This window comes from Balaenoptera physalus, assembly GCF_965194825.1.
Source record: "Balaenoptera physalus genome assembly, chromosome: 13".
NCBI classification, from domain to species: domain Eukaryota; kingdom Metazoa; phylum Chordata; class Mammalia; order Artiodactyla; family Balaenopteridae; genus Balaenoptera; species Balaenoptera physalus.
The window spans coordinates 70,613,200-70,635,533 of record NC_138892.1 but is presented as its reverse complement, the minus strand read 5'-3'; the positions used below and the strand labels follow the sequence as shown (position 1 = coordinate 70,635,533).

The following is a 22,334-nucleotide window of genomic DNA, read 5'->3' as shown; positions in this document are numbered from 1 at the left end:
CCTTTATCTATATCTTTCAGGGAACTGTGAGTTCGGTGTTTCTGCTATGTGGCGGGTTTATAGTCTAAATTGTTACTAGCCCAACAGCTATCCTTTGTTTCTACATCTTCACATTTCCCAATCATTAACTTTTGAGTCAGCCTTTTGAGACTCAAGGGAGGCCTGGGAAACTAAGGCAAAAAGCTTTTATTTCAAAGGAAGGGGACACAGGGATGTGTATACGGTTTCACCCACAGCCTCTCACACATTGCCAGCCAGTAGTGTTAGGAAGAACATCAGATCATTTCCCTTTTTAGGTGGTTACTCACTAATTTTTTAATACTAAATTCTAGAACTTTGGGAGCAGAGTTGACATTAACATCACCAAAATCTGTTTATGACTCTTTCTACTTCTTTTGTGGGGGGAGGACATTTGCCTATTTCTATTCTTCTGGAATCTCTTCCATTCTCTATATGAAGTGCCAAGATTTGGGGCTAAGATGGTAACTGTGAGTAAGGAAAGGAGGGAATAGCTATGGAAATATTCAAATGAGCAGCAGCACCGCCTGTGCATGAGGCTGAAGAAGAAGCAAAAGGAGACACAGATGCCTGCAAAACACTGAGTCTGACAACGTTCTGGGACGAGGAGACTGACCAACAGTAACCTGCCCATAGATTTAGCCCATGGAGACAAAGGGATGTTATTTCAAGCAGAGGCCAGAGCATCAGCATGAACCTCAGACAGGGACTTAGCTTTGAAAGAACTGGTCGGGAAACACTCAGGGCTGAGAGCTGAGGTTGGTCACTTCCTTCTCTTTCGCTTGCTGCCCAGATGCCCCTCTTTTTCGAAGCTTTCATCTAGCTGACTGCTACACACCCTTTGGGGGGTCAACAAAACTTTTGTTTAGAACTTTACAGTTCATGAAGCCCTTTAACATCAACTGTCTCATCAACCCTGTTCAGTAGATATGCATTTCCATTTTAGAGTCAAGGAATCTGAATGGTAGTAAGGGACAGTATTAGGGGTTGAACAGAGGTATCGTGATTCTGTGTTTATTCAATTTCTGCTCTTCAATGCTATGTCAGGTTCTCTAAGAGACAGAAGCATAAGACATGGCATTTTGACTGCAGAGGGCTATCATCTTACTGGGGAAACCAACATAAAATACATCAAATGATTAGAGAATAAGTCAATTGTGTGCATCAAATAACTATTTATTAGTAGGTATATAACAGTATGTTAATATAGATGGTTATGTAACAACCTGCCACATTAAATCCAGTATTTCATTTGAGAGAAGAATTATTTATTTATTTATTTGTTTGTTTATTTGTTTATTTTTATTTATTTTTGGCTGCCCGACTTGTAGGATCTTATTTCCCCAACCAGGGATCGAACCTGGGGCCCCAGCAGTGAGAGTGCTAAGTCTTAACCACTGGACTCCAGAGAATTCCCAAGAGAAGAATCTTTTAAATATTTATTCAGTCTCAGTGGCCAAAGACATAAAACAATACAGAACTGGAACATTTGTAGAGATTTTTATAGGACTTTTAGACTATATTTGACTATATAGGACCTGTATCTTGAGAAACTGAATTTCTTCACTTAAAAAAAGTAAGTATTTTTTCTTTGCCTATTACCAAATAAAATAAAGCACACGTATAAAAGCTCCATAAAGTCAGTGTGGATATTAAAAAAGAGAAAAATAAGCATATTTTTAAAATAATATATCCATTTTATGCATTTGAGACTGAAATGAGAAGATGGAGCTCCTGGTGTGCATGATTGAAATATAACTTTAATATACAAACTTCACATTCATTGATTTTTTTTGTACTAAAAATTCACTCTTTAATAATAGAAGAAAATAAAAATTGATTTCAAAAGGGAGTCATTTAGTTCTCCTATAGGAAATCACTTTGACCCTGATTTAAAATAATTTTCGGAACAGAGTTCCCTATAGAAACATGTTTTGCTTTTTGAGGATTAGTCTTTTCCAAGCAGGAGGTAAGCAGAATTTTTAAAGAATAGTGTTTGTGGCCAAAAAAAAAAAAAAAAAAAGAGGCAGTTTGGGGATTCTTCTCAAATCAGCATTCTACCTCAGGACCTCAGCCCTCAACAAGGTTGCATAAGAATAGGTTTTAGTCTTAAAGACATTTCACCAAATTCCATAGTTTTTACAAACAAAATATTTTTTTTTCTTATTTTGTCCTCAAAAAAATAAAAAAACAGCTTTGAATCACTCTTCCTGGGTTATTTATACAACATCTTCCTTCTGCTTTCTGCCACCCAGAAGATGAAGTCTCTATTTTAGTTGAATAGCAGATTCTGAATTAGAAGAGCTCTACTACAAACAAGAACAAAGAAGGGAGGGAATGTTCTGTAAGAAAGGGCTTGGGTTAGAAAGGGAGCAGATAATTCATTTGATTTTATTTGTTAAGTTAAGCTATTCCTTTTTTCTTCCAAGGAGGCTGTATAGGAAGTGCATAAAAGTCTGGAGGCCTATGTCCAAGAGGAGAAGAGTGAGTCATCAAAGGCACCCAGTTGTGTGTGGGAATCATCAGTAGGGGTGGAATTATCAGGCCAAAAACAACTGGGCATGGCTCAGTTTCTGGAGCTGTTTCATGTCAGGGTTAACTCTCACTTCAAAGAAACCCAGCAGACGGGAAATGAAAGTTCAAGACATCTCCCTTTGAATCTGTTTTCAAAATGGCTCATGCAGTTTGCTGTCTGGTATCTTCGAAAAGCGTATTTCAAGGTTTATCATTACTATTTGCCTTTTATCGAGAGCCAATAATATGCACCGAAGATGCTTGTGTACATATAAATTATTATTCTTCACTTATGAGACTGGTGATGATAACATTGCTGTCCTTTGGAGAAGTATACCTAGAAAACTTGATGACTCCCACACATCCACCATAGAAGATCAGGTCCAAATCAAGTAGTTGGAAAAAAGATAAATAAGAGATGAGAAGACTTTCAAGGAAAGATATAAGACCAGGATCTGGATACAAATTTAATGGAAGGGAGCAAATGAGCATTTCAAGGAAAAAGAGAGAAAAACAAGGACTTCCCCCACCCCACACCTGCTTCCCTCCCTTGTCTACAAAGTCAAATAGAACTAAACAGATTGTCTCACTTGAATCATCTGTGCCTTCTTGGTAAATAGATCTTCATCGTGTAAAGAAAACAAAAACCTCTCTGAGCAGCTTCAGACTCTGAACCTTGGACTTTTTCTGGTCCTCAGACCTTGATGGCTTAATCTGTTCTCTCCTCTTTGCTGCCACACATTATGCCAATAGCTGATAATCCAGATTTAACTAGGCCATGTGATGTGAGCATGACACTAAAAACAGAGGTCACCGTAATTGTAAGAAAATCCATTTTATCTAGTCCTACCCTAAAGGAACCAATGTAGAAGAAGTTCCCAGGAGGTATCTCATAGCTCAGTGAAACAAAACAAAACAAACACATTAAACAGCTCTCCTTGCTCTTTCTGAGTGGGGAGACACTCTTACTCTTTTCTTGCAGATATTCCAGCCCCATGACAATTCTTTCTCAATGTAGCCTGGCCTGGCTCTGCATACAAACTTCATCTCCATTCTGGGCTCCAACAACCACTGGATGAAAATGGGGAAAACCATGGCCAAGGGGATTCTAGCATTTACAAAGTCACAGGCAAGCTCCTTGATATAATCACTTTGACTCATTCAAAGTGTCTTGCTATTATTATTTTGCACAACTGAGTTAAAACATTCTTTCCTTATGGTAAATATTTTATAATGTTAATTAAATTTTCAACTAATTTTGAATAGTTAATACAGTCACGTGTTTTAAAACTAAAAACATACTAAAAAGTCTAGAGTAAAAATTCTCACTCCCATCTGAGGCTCACAGTTCTGCTTAGTTCATACCCTGCTGTACTGTCGGGGGGGGGGTGACCCCACTGTCACCCTCAACAAAGTAACCCTTGTTATTTAGTTTCTTCTATGTTTATACAGGGTTTCATTACACAATAAATATAAATATTTATTATTATTGTATCCAAAAGATAGCATACGTCATACAGTATTTACATTTTGCTTTTTTTAACTTAAAAATGTAAATTAGATACTTCTCATATCAAATTATGGAGAATTCCTATATTCTTTTTATGGCTCCTTTTTACCTATTAGAATGGGTGTACCATCTCACTAGTCACCTATATAGGGACATTTAGATGGATTCCAGTCTTAACTGTATTGCAATGAATAATCTTGCATATGCTTTATTTGGTAGTTATTTAAGTACATCAATAGCCCAAATATTCAAAGTAGAATTTGGAGCTAAAAATATATGTATTTGTAATGTCTATTAATATTGTCAAACTGTCCTTCATGGGGTTGAACTAATGTAAACGCTCATCAAATGTAGCAGAATACCTATTTCCCACAATCTCACCAACAGAATGTATGGTCTACTTTTGGATTTTTATTTATGTGAAATTTTAAAAAAATATATATTCCATTACAATTTTAATTTTCCATGTCTTTTACCATGAGTGAGGTTGAGTCTCTTTTTATAAGTTTAAAAGCCATTTGTTTAGATGTCTGTTCAAATTTTTTGTCCTTTTGGGACAAGAATCAGTATTTTTTCTTATGGATTTTTAGAGTGCTTGAAATATGAAAATTAGCTTTTTTTCCAGTAATATGGGTTGCAACTATTATTTCTGAGCTTATCATTTGCTCTGGTGTTTATTTTGCCCCATGCATTTTTATTTTTATGTATTTGAATTGTCAATTTTTTTCTTTTATGACATCTGGATTTTGATTCAGAAGGTCGAAAGGCTATCTCCATTACAGGGTTATAAAGGAATTCTTAGATTGCTTTTTTTAAAAGATGTTTTCTGGCTATTTGTTTACCTTTTCAAATCTTTGGAATCAGATTGTACCATTCTAAATAAACAAAGAAACAAAATAAATCAATAATTACTTTGCAGGTGATACTCAGTTTTCTTAATACAATTTATTGTAGAGATTATCATTTCCCCATTATATGTTATTCACACCCATATGAAAGATTAGCTGACTGTATATGTGTGCATTTATTTCTGGCTCTGGATTCTGTTTCATTGGTCCATGTGTCTTTTCTTAATGCCAGTGCCATACTGTTTTGATTACTATAGCTTTGTAATATAGTCTGAAATCAGGACGTATGATGCTCTCAGCTTTGTCAAAATTGCTTTGGCTATTCAGGGTCTTTTGCGATTTTATATAAATTTTAGGATTGTTTTTACTATTTCTGTGAAAAATGCCATTGAAGTTTTCATAGGGGTTTCATAAGGATACATTTCTTTGGGAAATATAGACATTTTAACAATATTAATTCTTCCAGTTTATGAACACAGGATATCTTTCCATTTATTTGTGTCTTCTTCAGTTTCTTTCATTGACATTTTATAGTTTTCAGTGTACTGGTCTTTTACTTCCTAGGTATTTTATTATTTTGATACTATTGTAAGTAGGATTGCTTTCTTAACTTCCCTTTCTTTTCTTTTTAATTAATTAATTTATTTTATTTATTTTATTTTTGGCTGCATTGGGTTTTCATTTCTACACACGGGCTTTCTCTAGTTGCGGCCAGAGGGGGCTACTCTTTATTGTGGTATGCAGGCTTCTCATTGTGGTGGCTTCTCTTGTTGTGGAGCACGGGCTCTAGGCACGCAGGCTTCAGTAGTTGTGGCACACGGGCTCAGTAGTTGTGGGTCGCGTGCTCTAGAATGCAGGCTTAGTAGTTGTGGCACACAACTTAGTTGTTCTGCAGCATGTGGGATCCTCCCAGACCAGAGATTGAACCCATGTCCCCTGCACTGGCAGGTGGATTCTTAACCACTGCGCTACCAGGGAAGTCCTTAATTTCCCTTTCTGATAGTTCGTTGGTAGTGCAAAGGACCATAACTAATATTTGTATGCTGATTTTTGTCCTGCAAGTTTACTAAATTGATTAATTCCAACATTTTTTTGGTGGAGTCTTTAGGGTTTTCCATATATAAGATCATGCCATCTGCAGAGACAATTTTACTTCTGCCTTGCCAATTTGTATGCCTTTTAGTTATTTTTCTTACCCAATTGCACTGGCTTCTAGTTCTATGATGAATAGAAGTGGCTAGAATGGACATCCTTGCCTTGGTCCTAATCTTAGAGGAAAGCTTTAAGCTTTTTACCATTGAGTATTATGTTAGCTGTGGGCTTGTCATGTGTGACCTTTATTATGTTGAGGTACATTTTTCTATACGTAATTTGTTGAGAGTTTTTATTGTGCAAGAATATTAAGTTTTGTCAAATGCTTTCACTGCATGTATTGAGAGATTTTAAATCCTTTATTCTGTTAATGTGGTGTATCACATTGATTGATTTCATATGTTGAACCATCTTGTAACCCAGGGATAAATCCAACTTGATCATGATGTATAATCTTTTAATGTGCTGTTGAAAGGAGTGAGACTGAACTCCTATTTTATACCACATACAAATTAACTTGAAATGGAGTAAGGACTTAAATGTAAGATCTGAAACTGTGAAACTCCTAGAATAAAACATAGGGGAAAATCTCCTTGATATTGGTCTTGGCAATACTCTTTTTAGATATGACATTAAATACACACACAACAAAAGCAAGAATAAATAAATGGGACTACATCAAACTAAAAAGCTTCTGCATGGCAAAGAAAACAATCAACAAAATGAAAAGGCAACCTATGGAATGGGAGAAAATATTTCCAAACCCTGTACCTGATAAGGGATTAATATCTAAAATATATAAGAAACTCATACAACTCAACAACAACAACAAAATCTTATTTAAAAGTGGGCAAAGAACCTGAATAGACATTTTCTAATGGAGACATACAAATGACCAATAGGCACATGAAAATGTGCTTAACATCACTAATCATCAGGGAAATGCAAATCATAGCCACAATGAAATATCACCTTACACCTGTTAGGATGGCTATTATCAAAAAAACAAGAGGTCTGTTGATAGATAAATGGATGAAAAAAATGTGGTATGTATATCTATATATACAAGGAAATGTTATTCAGCCATAAAAATAAGGAAATCTTTTTTTTTTTTTTTTTTTTTAAGATTTATTTATCTATTTATTTATTTATGGCGGCTGCATTGGGTCTTCGTTGCTGAGGGCGGGCTTTTTCTAGTTGCGGCGAGCCAGCGCTACTCTTCGTTGTGGTGCGTGGGCTTCTCATTGTGGTGGCTTCTCTTGTTGCGGAGCATGGGCTCTAGGCGCATGGGCTTCAGTAGTTGTGGCTCACAGGCTCTAGGGCGCAGGCTCGGTAGTCGTGGCTCATGGGCTTATTTGCTCCGCGGCATGTGGGATCTTCCCAGACCAGGGATCAAACCCATGTCCCCTACATTGGCAGGCGGATTCTTAACCACTGCACTACCAGGGAAGTCCCCCGAACTGTGATTCTTGAAAGGCCACCTGGTGACCAGCCAGTCAAACCTTCCTTTCTGCCCTGCATCTGACTGACAGACCACCACATAAGCAACCTCCTTCAGAAAGAGGTAACAGCAGCAGAATCTAGCCTGGTACAGGAAAAAGGCACCCCAGTCTAAGAATCTGGAGGCCAGGGCTTTCATCCTGGCTTGTCACTTGTTTGGGCAGGGTGCCTGCACCTGCCAATGCCTCTGTCTGTTTGTCTATAAAATGACCAATCAGTTTAATTTAGACCATTTGGTGATCTATAAACACCCAATACAACAGTTTTCATTACGGTGGTTCCAGAACCATTACCATTCATACCTCAACTAAGTAAGGCAGACTCTTCAGAAGTTCGGTCAAAGTCATGAACCCATATTCACAGGGGTTGAGAGGAGTACTGTGGGTGGTTTCATAGTGTCTCTTGAGCTCATCAACAGAAAGATGGTCAGTTCCCTCCCAAGACATCAGCAATACCAGCAGTTGGGCAGTGAGAGAACGCAGAGACTTGCGGTTGATCAGCTGAATCTGTTTGCCAGATTCCATATCAGCAACCTTTACAACATGGCAGAGTTTCTGTGTTAGAGCCGAAACTGAACTGACATCGTAGTCTTGGAGATGAGATGTGTAACCAAAAGTCTTAGCATATTCTGTAAGCAGATCTGTCATCATAAGGCAGTTATCTTTTTGGGACCGAAGGAGTTTAACAAACTGGGCAGCTAGAGCTTTGAACCGTTCGACCTCTGTCAAAGTGAGGATTTTTTCTTCTCCACATTCCAATACTTGTAAAATATCAGGTATGGCTTCAAAAAGTTCGAGTAGTTTGGTAAACCCATAATATGCGAGTTTGCACTGCCGGCCAAAGTGGTGATGGTAAGAGGGGATAAATTTATTAAAGGGCATCCGGAAATGGGGTTGGTGTCGCAGCAAATCCACAACATCCTTGGAGAACTGTTTTGTCCTTTCTATTTCATCCTGGGTACGTTCTCTTTTGGGGATACAAATCACCATTTCATTATCTTGCTGGGACAAGCAGATGGTTGTGTCTGGAATCTCTGATACGATATCAATCAACTCACAAACACCATATTCGGTGACATCCCAGTCCTTTGAGAAACACCAATGATAAGCCTGCGTGAATTCTCTCACAATGACTTGTTTGCTGGCTTGGGATTTGAGAAGTTTTAGTAAATCCTGAGTAAAGCGCTTCACCTGGGCCCTATGGGTAAGGGTCAGCAAGCGTTTGGAGCCCATTCCAAGAATCTGCAACACATGAGGCACTGCTTCTAACAATTCGATCAGCTTGGAATATCCATAGTCTGATACCCGGCATTGCTTTGCAAAATGATGGTGGTAAGATGGGATGAAATTACTAATCGGTATGACACAGGATGGCTGGCTCTTCAGTAAATCGATCACTTCTCTACTGAACTGGATCAGCTGGGGGTTACCCACAGGACTTTTAGAACGCAGAAGCCAAGGATCTGTATTTGGAGGCGGGGGCTTGTTGTGAATCCACTTAACTACTTTGACGCCATTCTGTGCAGTGGCGATGTTCACACCTGGCACGCAGGTGACGAGGTGTTCCAAGGGAACACCCCCGCCGCGGTCTTCCTGCACTACTTCTAGCTCACCAAACTCTGCGGCATAACAATCTGGAAAACTTAATAAAGGCACGGTGCCCTCGTGTGTCTGCAGAAGACTATGAACCTGGGGCGCGAACGTCTTCAGCGAGAGAATCACAAAAGGAATCTTGTAAGAGTCTGGATCAAATTCATGTTCACTGAAATCCTTATTGGGACAGTGCTGCCTGCAGACAGGCTCGTGATATTCTAACTCTTCAAATATAATTGGGCTGCAGTTTGTTGAGGAGCCGTCATGTGACTGGGAAGACCCCAAGGGGCTCTGGCGGGCCTGACTGCTGGGTAAGAGACACACCAGTCTGCCATTTCCTTGTTCACGGATTGCGACTGTGTCTGTTAGTTTATACAAATCTGACACATTCAACCTGTGTCCAAACTTTTTTTCATAGATATCTGTAAATTTAAAAAGAGGCAGACAACAGGCGGGAGCATCCTGAAGAATGGACATTGTTTCTGCACTCAGTAAAGAGAGTGATTTATTAGCAGCTCCTGTGGCAAGTGAGACCAGGATCTTCTTGCTGCCAATCTTGTATCTGTGGAGGCTATTCACCGCACTGATTGCTTCTTGTAAGTTTTCCATCTGAACAACAGCTTTGAGCTGATAATCTGTATGGGGGCTGAGCTCAACACTCTTCACCTTGCCGTGTCTAGAAAACGCTTCCTGCATGAGCTGCTGCAGCTCCTTCCGGGACAATCTGTAGTCTAGGTTGCTGATCTGGATGTCAGCACCATTTGCAAATGGGTCTGGGCAGTCGGCACCAATGCTCGAATTTGCAGCATTGAAAGCAAGTGGGGATGCTCTGTTTAAGAGGTTTGGAGACATACTCCGAGAAGACCAAGACTGAGGCGTGAGCAGAGGACCCACTTGCCTGGATGCGATCAACTTGCTAAAAGCAGACGGGTAACTCACTTGGAACAGAGTCTCCTCTTTATCTTTTTTCTCTACAGGAGAACTGGTAACACTGCGGGTGCTGAGGTTCTCTTTTTTTGGATTGGTTTTGTAAACGGATTCTGCCACCCCCGAGGTTTTAGGTGTGGGCGCTGCAGCACTTGAATTTCTGTGAGGAGGTGCCACCGGCCTCAGGTGGCCTTGCTGGGGCTCACTGCTTCGAGTGCCAGTCTTCGACTCCATGCGGCATAGCTCCTGTAAACTTTTAACATTGGTATTTTTGGTAGCAGATCCAGAATTTGCCTGCGACCCTTTTCCAGGTGCGGCTTTGGCACTGGAAGATGGTTCACTTGTATCTTTGATGAGGCACAATTTTGGATTCTTAAGTTTTTTGGGAGACTTCGCTTTATCAGCAGTTGCATTTGAACTCTTTGTTTCACAGAGTTCTCCACTTTTTGGAGTAAATGACACGATGATCCTATTACCAAAGACATCTTCATTTTCCATTCGCTTCAGAGCCCGTTCTGCACTATCTCGGTTTATGAAGCGGAGGATTGTGCTGCAGCCTGTGATATTTAGCACTTTCCCGCCACAATTATCGGACAGGCGTCTGAGCCTGTTGCTGATGCTCTTGCCATCTTTATTTGCTGGTAGGTTATAAACATAGAGCAGAGTGTGGCATGGCATTTTTACTGGTAACCTGGGGGGCAGTTCGGAAATGAATTCTTCAAATCTGATCAGCTCATTAGCATGGTGCAGCAGTGCTTCTGAGGCCTGGTTTTTATGGACCAAAATTATGTGGAAACCATGCCTGTGTCTCAGGTCACTAAGTTCCAATGCGAAATTGACATCAGTTGACACAAGAACCACAGTGGCGGGAGCAGTGTGAGTATTTGCAAACCTTCGGAGGCTCTGGCGGAGCTTGTCGTCAGCAGCGTTCTTTGCAGTAGCATTGATGTGGGCAACGGTTACCTGGCAATTATTCAGCTCTTGAATAACTTCTTTGTTTTCTTTACTGATGTCACACACACAAATGAATTCTGCTTCTCTGTGGCCTTTAAAAAACTTCTCACGAATTCTCTGTACAACTGCAGTAGCTGAGCGGCCAGAGGGGACTGAGCAATTTTCAATATCCCAAAAAACTCCAATGGGGGGTAAGTTTTCTAGCACCTGTCCGGCTAGTGCAACTTCTGGTGACCCAAATTTCGAAGCAGCTTTGCCTAGACTGGTCGCCAATAACAACGTGGTCTCCTTCCCTGTTTCTTTGGTTCCACAGCCATTACACAGAGAAATAGTAACAGGTGCAGTCTGAGTATTTGGAGGTGGTATATTTGGCCAGACTTTAGCAGCATCAATTATACTATTTCTTGCCGGCTTGTTGAGGCAGTCTTCGCAGTAAAGTGAGCCCTTTAAACAAACCGGAGGTACCACATTTAGGTGCAAAGAGTTGGTGCATAAGTGAGGCGTTAGCTCCGACTGTGAAATGTGCTCTTCCAAGTGCCCGGGAGCCCCACTTGGGAAATCAGAACAGGGGAAATAGCCAGCGGAGGAGGTGCAGCCCTGGAGAGCTGGAAACTGATGCAGCTTGTGCACATTACCATGACATGACTGGAAATGGAGCTTTCCACAACAGGGCAGGTGTTTGCAGGGAGAGAGATTACTTTCTAGACACATGCTGGGAAAGTCACTTGCAACGCTGGCCAAATTGTTCCTAGCTGAGGCACTCTGGAGTGAAGATGCAGACTGGAAAGCAAACCCTGACCCCACCTGACACGTGACTGTCCTGGTGCTTTGCGAGTCTAACAGTGCGCCTGGGGGAATCAAGCTACCAGTCCCTCCGCCACCGCCACCACCAAAACGCATTGGCGAAGTGGAGGGGTCATTAGGGCAATGGGCACAGCAGCTTACTTTGGGGACAGCTGAAAGCTGTATTTTAGGTTGCTGAAGAGAATGGATATCTGGAAGTGGGACTGCTGGAAAAAGTTTAGAGCCAGCATGAAGGGGAGATGGTACATCCTTTAATTCCACAGCAACTTTCTTGCTCTCCATGTAATCTTTCGTTTGGGGACTAAGTGGCAATGTTTGCTCAGGACGAGAAAAGCAATTAGAGAATTTCCAAAGCCATGGCTTAGCATCATTATCTTGTTGAAGCCATCCAAGTGTTCTACTGCAGGAGTTCTCAGTTCCGTTTCCTTCCATCATACAGCCATACAAAGTGGTTCAACATTCTTTCATCTTTCTTTTCTTTCATTCTTCCACCCTCAGCCGCCGGCTCCACCTCCGCTCACATTCCGGCCCCACCGCCTTCCCCCCACCCCCCCAGGCCCTTTGTTTTGATTCCCGACTCCGCAGCTCCCGCCGCCGCCGCCAAGCGCACCCTCCCAGGAAATCTTGATATTTACAACAACATGGAAGAATATGAAAGACATTATATTAAGTGAAATAAGTCAGACAAAGACAAATACATATGATCTCACTCATACGTGGAATCTTTTTTTTTAAAAAAAGTCAAATTCATAGAAACAGAGAGTAGAATGATGGCTGCCAGAGACTGAGGGGTGGGGGAAATGGGGAGACCTTCATCAAAGCATACAAACTTTCAGTCATAAGATGAATCAGTTTTGGGGATCAAATGTAAAATATGATGACTATAATTAGTAATACTATGTTCTATACTTGAAATTTGTGAAGAGAGAAGACCCTTAGTGTTCTCACCACACACACACACACAAAAGTGATGACCACGTGAGGTAATGGATGTCTTCTTAAACTTAATGTGATAATTATATATCCTATTTTATTCAGTCTTTATCCAACTTGGGGTCATTTTCTATCTTTTTTATGTTCTGGAATAGTTAGAATAGCATTGAAAAATCTGTTTTTTAAAGGTTTCATCAAATTATCCTCTAAAACTTTATATGGGTTGCTCCATAAAAACTTTTTTTCCTGTTCAAATGACTGTTTCAATTTTCTCTCTACTTGAGTCAGTTTTGGTAAATTTTTGTGTTAGGAAATTATCCACGTCACTCAGGTTTTATGTCCCTGTTTCAGATGAAGAAACTGAAAGTGACATGCATTGATGCAGTGAAGACTTCAGGCCAGATATCTCTTCCTCCTAGGCGTCAGTTATATTGTTGATGTTGTCTTTTTAAAAAAAACCACACTATTTCCATTGTAATGGTACCATGAAGAGTAACGAAGTGATGCAGGATGGGGGCAGTTTAGAAGGGTGGTGAGAAAAGAAGCCATTTTAGGTAAAGCAGTTAGAAGGAGCACATGCAATACAGATAGTGATTAAGAAAGGACACAAAATTAACTTTGGTGTAAATATATTCAATTAATAATAGAAATATGAAGAGCTGGAAGCAGGTTTTTGAAGTTAAGAAAAGCATGGGGCATATCTAGAAACAGCATTACATAGTAGAAAAGGAAATAATTAAAATTAATTTTTGTTTAAATATATACATTAATGATAGGAATAGGAGAAGATGGAAACTTTTTCTTTTCTGCCTATAATTTCAACAAGTTTTTCCTCTTTCAAAAGCTAAAAACATTTTAGAAAATAAAATTCAATTTACAAGTTTTTTCAGTCATTTACATTTCTAACGAAGAGAGAAATAAATATTCCCAATAAACAAATTTTATAAACCACAGGATGTCCTTATAGTGAAATATCCTTAAATTAGCCCCTATACCAAGTACTTCACTAGTCATATTTTTTTCTTTGGAGGCAATCTAAAGTTTATACATAGCATAAACTTAGGAGTTGAAGAAAAGTTCTCAAACCTATAGAATGACTTAGCAAATACAGGAAGAGCTAGAGTTTCCTTAAAGAAAAAGCTACTAAACACCAGAATCAAAAAAACCACACTAGAAAGACAATTATACTCCCCAGAGAAATAACTAAGGAATTCTTCAACATAAATCGTATAATGAAAAATAATTATTCAAAAGAATGAGAAAATTAAATCCATACAAAACCAGAATAATTAAAATCTACATAAGGCGGTCAGAAGAGAAGAAACAATAAGTTGTATAAGGCATACAATTTTGAATCCTACTTTCATTCTAATACTTAGCACATTATAAAGAGAGGCCTATTTTCCTTTGTTATTTTCCTTTCCTTTACTGCATCACATTTCTTTCTTCAGAGCACACATGATGTTCTTTACCTTATAAGATTTAAACTCAAGGAATCTTCCCTTTCAAGAAACTTGTCTTTGTCAAGAAACTTAGAGTTGTCCTTTCAAGAACATTTTCCTTTTCAGCTATAATTTAAAATTGTTTTTAGAGAACAATTTTCTAGAACCGAAAATGCTTGTAAGGAGTTTTAGAAAGAAGCTCAAGCACTGTTTAGCTAATTCAAATACTTAAGCACTAAAATCTATAAAATAACAAGTCAATCTTGTACAAGGGAGGAAAATATAGTGTAAAGGATAAAGAATAAAACCAGATAAAGATACAGAACCTAAAGATGAAATCAGATTAGAAGTTAATATTTCCTTTTTCTCTGTTTATCTAGTCAATTCAATGTCTCTGATTTTAGGAAATTAATAAAATTTAGGATAAATTAGAATCATTTTCTTTGGAAGAGAAGATCATCTAGCAAGAACATAGCTAGCAAAGGGCAAATTTTCAGTTCCAAGGGCTGGCACTTACAACTACACACAGTTCTAATCACATACACGCTAATAATAAGGAAGAGGTTCAATCACTATTTCTTAATAGTGGTAATAGAAGTTATTTATTGATACCTGATGAAGTAGCCTACAATATTTTCCTTTTGCTCCATTGGAAAGAATTGTAATTACATGAAATCCATGATAATGTATTAAAGATCTCATTCGCTACTCTACAGAGCACTTAGAACGGGGTAACATTACTCCGTACATAGCAATTAGAGTGCAAGTAATTAGTGTCACTTACTGTGAGAAGCAACGGATTAATTATGTTTAGACAGTGTTGCTGAGAGAAAACTCAGAGCCTACAGCTTCTAAATTGCATGCTCTGCCATTCAGCTAATACAACACCTCTGCTAGCTCAAGAATCACTCCATACTTAATTCAGCCTCACTCTCTGGCTTATACAGGCACCCCTGAAGTTCTGCACTAATGCTATGTTCATGAAACGACTGTACATCAAAATTACAATGTGCTTTTCCCTCTGTCACATTAGGAGAGCTGTGCAGCTACAAATTTCTGGGCGCAACTCAGTGGGCAGTAATCTATTTCATCATCATAGAAACAATATCCTGGCACCTCCAGCGCTTAGGCAACTTTCTTCAATTAGGAAAATGAGAATCTCTCAAGGGTCAAAGGAAGAGATGTGAATACCTTTGTCACCTTCTGGGAAGCTATTGTGTTGAGAAGGCATTTTTTCAAAGGGTCCAACATCTCATCCCTGCATTTTACTAAATTCTCATTTACCCTCCAATCTCCAGTCCTGAGTTCCCAAATTGAATCTGATAATCACCCCTCTTCTGTCATCTCCATGTTTATGCCACACCAGGGTGGGAAGTGAGGCCAGATGGTTATTTGAAAATGTCTCAGCCAGCTTTGCAGCTGTTCCGAAATTTGTTCTTAAGGCTGAGAAAGAGAAAACCCATCTCCACATCTGCTGTGGGCAGGAGCAACAGAGGGTGGTCCAAGGTGAGCATTTATTCCTTCTTACAAATCCAGTGAGTTCTCTAGTAGGAACAGAGACTGACCCACCAGAGTTATGGAGAGGGAGGGCCCCTCAGGCCTGAATTTTTAGGTCCACAATTTATAAGGTTAACTAGTGCATCCCCTCTTATTTAATGCTTCATTTCTTCTCCCTCTGTCACTGCCCAATTTCAGGCTTTGATGGGCCTCCATCTGTACTGTCAACATTATAGGCCAGTCATCTCATATTTTAATATGTAGATGAATTACCCATGAATCTTATTAACGTGCAACGTGACTAAACAATACTGTATTGTATACTTGAAATTTGCTAACAGGATAGATCTAAAGTGTTTTCACAACAGAAAACAAGACGGAGGAGAAGAAGGAAAAGGAGAAAAGAAAATGGCAACTATGTGAAGTGACGGATGTAACTAGCTGGATTGTGGTGAATCACTATATATAATGATATATATATATATATGTATATATCTCAAAACATTATGTTGTAGGTACACTTTAAATATATAGAATTTTTCTTTGTCAATTATACCTCAATAAAGCTTTAAAAATGAGAATTCTGATTCATTGGTTTTGCATCTGGCCCAGGGTTCCCCATTTCCACTGAGTATCAGGGTCTTCTCAGTGCTGTGAGCTGGCCAGCCCCACTTTGAGTAGTAAGCGTCTAAGTGACCTCTTTGTGTCCAGTTTCTCCCCTTCCAAGACGCCCGTCGTATTGCATTTGGATTAATATCTTTAAAATGGCATTTTTCATGAAACGTGACTCCAGGACTTTCTGTAACAGAATCAGCTGGATCCTATATCAGACCTAATTGGTCATAACTTCTCAGGGTGAAGTCCTCAAATCTGCATTTTTAACAATCACCCCCAGGGTTCTCATGCACCCTAAAATCTGAGCACTACTATTGTAAAGCAGAGTCCAAATAAGGTTAATTTTTCTTCTTGAAACATTTTTAATGGTCTCTTATTAACTACTGAATAAAATTCCAAATTTCTTACCCTGGCATTTAACTTCTTACATTTTCTGTTTCCCATGCCTTTGTCTTGCTGGTTCACACACCTAGAAGGGGGAAAACTGACATAATAAAAATGATAATAAGAACTATCATTACTGAGGACCTATGGATATCTCATGTAATCTATTGAAATCTCACTATTCATGTGTAATAAGTTATCTCATTTCACTATCTTTTAAGCCTTTGAGGTAGGTGATATTTCCTCCACTTTACAGATGACAAATCTGAATCACAGCGAGAGAGACAGGTTTATAACTGTGATAGATTCAAAAGCTCACATTATTTTCAGTCTCCCATGTTTCCAACCCTGGAAAATCACTTGAATTTGTCTTATAAAAGGTTCACTCTCAAATAATTGTTAATATAGTAAATACTTGTAATGGGGCTTCTCCATTTTTTGTTACCCCAAAATATGTTAATTTCTAGTGCATGCAATGAACACTGGACATATGTGTTAGAAAAAAGTAACAGTTTTGCTGCATTGATGAAACATAGTGTTTCTACTTCTCCTTTTACTTTCTGAAGTTCTGTTAAATTTTATTTTCCATATTCAATATCTCAGAATAACTCTCCAGACTAGTTGCAACAAATAATACTACAAAATACACAGGCCATAAATCCACAGTAAAAACTTAAAGCCATCTGTGTATTATTTGTCTAGTAGAGAACGTATTTATTTGTACATTTCATGTACATTCTGTTGCCGTAGAATTTCAACTAATCATAAAGAGCTGTTGACGAATTTGAAGTAATATTTAGTGTTGTTTATAAAAGATATTACTGGAAAAATGTAAAAACTATTTTAATTTGGAGACATGAGATTGAATTTGGCCATTTTTTACATTAACACCTTGTAAATGGAGTGTATAAATCAGTCATCAAGTAGCATGTATTAAGAATCTCAAGCATACGGTGCTAGTCAAGCCACAGTGTGAATAAAGTAGACACATCTTCGTGATCTACATTCCTAAAATGGAAACTGTGATATGGCCAAGAGTGCACAGTAATAGTTTTGTATCTCTTAATGTACTTGTCCCATTTGTCATAGGATTAAGGAAAAGAGTGAAGACAGTTTACCACAAACCATTACTTTTAGTGGGATTCAGAGTTTGAGAGAATCAAAGAAATTTTTTTTTTACTGGTGTAGTATCTATAGTGTTCTCAGAAAGTACAGATGACCTAATGTTGATTGGGTATCATCAGTATCAAGCTAAGGATTTTGAAGTGTCAGTTAGCGCTCTGTTCTGATTTTCTGAATAAACCAAAGAAAGCAAGTCAGTCAGTAGGAAGATCTTAAATGAGTTCTATAACATTACACAAGTAAAACCTAATTATTTCACGCAAGCTAAGAGAAATATATCCTCTCAAGTAGTTTTTTTTTTTTTTAGTTTTTCCTTTTATGTATTGTCCTTTTTGTTTTTTACATTTTTATTGGAGTATAAATGCTTTACGGTGTTGTGTTAGTTTTGGCTATACAACAAGGTGAATCAGCTATATGTACATATATACTGTCTGATCAAATAAGTCAAAGTCCAATTCTAAATGCCTATACATCAAAAATTACAAGTTATATGTAACATCATAGAACGTATGGGGCACAGAAGCAAATTAAAAGCAACAACAATAACAATGAAAAAACCAGAGAAACAGTTACTATACTACTGCTATGATTTCTGGTTTAAATTATTTTCCATCTTCGAATTAGCCACATCATTATAGCACAACAAGTGCTGAGAGGCAATATGCTCGTTTCTTAAAATATTATACTGCTGCTTGCCATTCTAATATTCCATCCTTCTGCTTTTCCATAGGATCTTTTCTTATGAGTCTTTCACCTTAATGAAAAAAAGCAAATGGGTTTAAGTTGTTACTTTAATAGCTGAGACATGGTTCATTATTTTCAAGCCGCAGAGTAAAACTTTCCATGTAAGATTTTTTTTAGACATTTGACCGATTCCTTAGACTCAGGGCTTTTAAATTCAGAAACACATGGCATAGCTTTGTGTGGCTATCCCCTAATAGAATTTATTTCCTCTAGATATAGAGAAATGTATTAGCTTCCAAATTTTCAGTCACTAAACTCAAAAGTTTCAAATATGTGAGTTAAAAGAGCATTAAATATTATAGGTTCAATTCTATTAAGATTCTTTGTTATCCAAGAATAGGGTATTGGAACAGGTTATCTGAGCATGAATAGTAACCTTCCTTGGAGGACACCCACTCCCTTGCCTTCTGTTCCAGAAAACTCATTCCTGATAATTAGGAATGTGTCTGTCAAGTCACTGTCAGAGATGATCCAGCCCCATCATTCTGTCTTATTCAAAGTAGTAAATTTTCTCTGGACACAGATATTGAATTTCATAAACCAATAAAAAATGTAGATGGATTCAAAACAATACCCCCAATTTTCGCTTCTCTAACTATACGTGCCCTGTTGAGGCCAGATACTCCCTTTGTCCTCCCAACCCCTAGTTCATAGATGGACATTCATCAATTCCTCTCTAAATCCTCAATCTTTCTCTCTTCATTCCCCTTCCTTTCTCCCTCCCTTCCTTCTCTCCTTCCTTCCTTCCTCCCTTGTATCAGTTCATATTCCCTTTAGACTTTACATACTTTATGACACTTTCTGTGGAAACTGTCCACCATTAATAATTTAATGGCTGGTTGTAATAGTCACCTGATTGTACATGGACCAATAACAAATCCTATATTAAACAGCAGATTCCTAATGAATTGACTTTTCACCCTGAAGGCTATGGGCCATTAACATTCAGTTTTGGTCTGAGGCATCATTCTTAAGAGGGAGATCATTCAGGGATTTACCACTTTAGAAAAAAAAATGGAGTTGGTAAGTCATGTTAACATGTGAAAGGAAACCAGAAAACTGTTCTGTTTGCAATTCTTTCCATAGATGTGTATGTATATATCCATGAATGTAATGAAATGGAGACCGACCTTCATGGCAGCAGTCATGAAATTAATAGTCAACCTAAGACCTAAGATATCAGAAACTTGGTGGCCATTTAATTGAGTCTAACAGAAAGTATAATTAAACCCACACAGACTCAGTTCTTGCTAAACGTGGACCCCATTGGAAGTTATTCTTTCCACACAAAATGAATACTACTGTAGCAGCTTGCTAAGTAGCAGGAGAGGCCAGTACTCTTGCTCCTGAGTAATTTGTAGCAGTCATTTTGCACTACAAACATCCTTAGGACTGGAACTGAGAAAGTCTGAGAATGTTTTACAATTGTAAGAAATAAAAGCCTTGATATAGAGAAATGACTTCCTTGCTATAGAACAAAATGGGACACAAATAAATAAATAATTTGGAAAATAAAAGACAAGAAATTTGCACTGGGCCAGCAAAGAGAATGCAAATTCATTTCCAAACCCTACTATATACTATTTATAGGTTGTTTTATTTATTTATGGTCCCAATAAGGGCATGGACTCTCAAGTCAGATGGCCTTGATTTAAATTATTTCTCCACCACTTCTAGCTCTGTGACCTTGGGCAAATGGCTTAACTTCTCTGAGCCTTCTCATCTTTAAAATGGAGATAATAGTACACAGCAGCTATAAGATCCAGTAGCATAGATGTTATTATGTTATTATTTTTTTATATATTTTCAACCCCTCTGATTTACTTTACATGTTTATTCAGTGAAAAAGCAGAGATCGTTTGAGGCAACACATCACAGATGCACGAGCAAGTACTGATGGAAATGAATTAATGTACCACGTTCATCACAACTTTGCACAGCACATAAAACGTATCATATGCTCTAATGTGATATCTGTAAGTCATTTATAATGTCTGTTGTAAGTGTTTCCAGACATTAAGGTCACCTTCTCTGTCTCATGGAGTTTTTAGAGAGATTAAATGTGTTCAGGTGTCAAAGTGCTGAGACATCTAGGTCATGGTGAGCACTATGTAAGTGCTAGGTGTTATCATTGTTATTTACATGAAAAGGTGGACTTAGTTTTTACTCTTTATTGTGGTTTTAATAATATGAGGATGTTTAGACTGGTTTATCCACCTGACTTTCGCAGTTGTTATTCTAGAGGCCAGAATGGGTAGATCATAGGAGTGATCCATCGAATAGAATGCTACCCCAACCAAGCATATTTTTCTCTGGGTATCAAACGTCTTGCCATTGTATAAAATACCATTTGTCATTAAGATGATAACAAATCAAAATTTTGTTCATTTCCATGAGGCATTTAGTTGTTTATTCAAGGGAAGCACCTCTTAGGCCCGAACAAGAAGACCAGATGAATTCTCCATCATTTGTGGCCTATGTGCAGTAGTGGTACAAAGTGTTATTAAACAAGCCAGTTATGTGTAGCTTAACACATGATTCTGGGATTGCTTTAAGTCACACTCTTAGCAGGTTCCTGAACCAATAAAACAGGTAAAAAAGGACCAGGCCTTTAACAAGTGACCTTTGTAGCTGCAAAAACTACTCCACCCTGAATCAGTGAAAGCAGAGAGGACCGGAAGGCAAAATGGACAAAAGTATGATTGAACCACAGGGCAATCTGGCATATGTAAGACTCCACCTTAACTGACATGGTCTTTAATCATCAGGGGTGGGCAGTTTGTGGTGAGTTTTATAGTGACTGGAGAATGCTTTTTTGCTTACTTTACTTTGTGTCTCCAGAGACTTGTCAGACAATACCGTGAAAATGTTAAGACTAGATAAATCTAAAGAAGCTTTTCTTCCAAAGCATGTGTGGTGGATTATCTCGTTAGCTCTTCTAAGGAAATAGCAATCTAAACTCAAAGAAGTTTGAAAATCTAAACACCCTGCATTCTAAACACCCGTTTTACAGATTCATAGGGCATATTGATATAGCAAAGTTTCTGGTAAATTCTTTTGTGAAGAAACCTAATTTTGTTTCACCCAGCAGTTTCTAATCATATCTGACAGTGGAACCTTTTTGTTCATTTAACAGAGATTTTTATTCATTCATCATGTTCCATGGGATAGGCTGGGGAAATGCTGCTCTGTAAGTGAGCTTCTGGAATTTGCCTGGAGTCACTTATGGAGCACCAATATGCATAGCAGCAGGAACTGAATTAAATCTGCCTTAACTACCTGCCCTTCAGTTCAGAAATGATTCCAGAATCACTGACTACCTCAAACCTTCCCTCCTTTCAGCTGGCACCCTTTGTGCCTGGCTTATTTGATTTTGCGCCAAGATGCCACTACTTTTGCCCAGTCTTCTTGGGACAAAAAATTGACTTCAGACTTTTGGTTTCCAGGGCACTTATAAGGAGCTTGGAAATTGCCACTCTGTCCTAACAAGTAAAATCTGAACAGACTGAAAAATAAATTCTTCTTGGATCCATAAGACAAGGGAGGACACAAGGCAAACCACTGCCCCCAAGATTAGAGAGTCAGAAGGCAGCACAGAGTCATGGCTTACCAGAGCAGAGACTTGGGAGCAAAAACCTTCTGGGACAGGAAAACCCGAACTGTCATTGATGAACTGCTGGAAGCTCAGTGTGGACAAGTCTGAGAGTTAAAAATTGCTGGGGGACCCAGTCATAGAGAGACTGCCACAAAATTGTGAAATTTACTTCCAGATGCTCGACCTGATTCCCACAGGAAATATCAGAGAAAAATCGCCTCCCACTCTGGAAGGTGAGGGGAA

At 38.5% G+C, this 22,334-nt stretch overlaps 1 protein-coding gene and 1 pseudogene across 3 annotated transcripts in view; one reads left to right on the top strand and one right to left on the bottom strand.

Moving 5' to 3' along the window:
- Window positions 1–22,334, top strand: part of LOC309641915 (cytochrome c oxidase assembly factor 8 pseudogene) — a 1,056,438-nt pseudogene that overhangs the window by 991,687 nt on the left and 42,417 nt on the right. The gene's annotated exons all lie outside the window — the stretch shown is intronic.
- LOC309641884 (meiosis regulator and mRNA stability factor 1-like) lies at window positions 7,132–12,329 on the bottom strand. Of its 2 annotated transcripts, XM_082422533.1 has the most exons (2): window positions 9,481–12,329; window positions 7,132–9,243 (listed from the first exon to the last, which is right to left on the bottom strand). In XM_082422533.1, the coding sequence occupies exons 1-2, from the start codon at window positions 12,192–12,194 to the stop codon at window positions 7,779–7,781; spliced, it is 4,179 nt and encodes a 1,392-aa protein (XP_082278659.1). In that variant the 5' UTR covers window positions 12,195–12,329; the 3' UTR covers window positions 7,132–7,778. The 2 variants fall into 2 exon arrangements, with proteins under 2 accessions (XP_082278659.1, XP_082278658.1); XM_082422532.1 differs by having other exon boundaries at window positions 7,133–12,328.

What these genes read in the sequence shown, in the direction of transcription:
- LOC309641884 (XM_082422532.1), bottom strand. Translation starts at nt 12,194, where the DNA reads ATGATGGAAGGAAACGGAACTGAGAACTCCTGCAGTAGAACACTTGGA.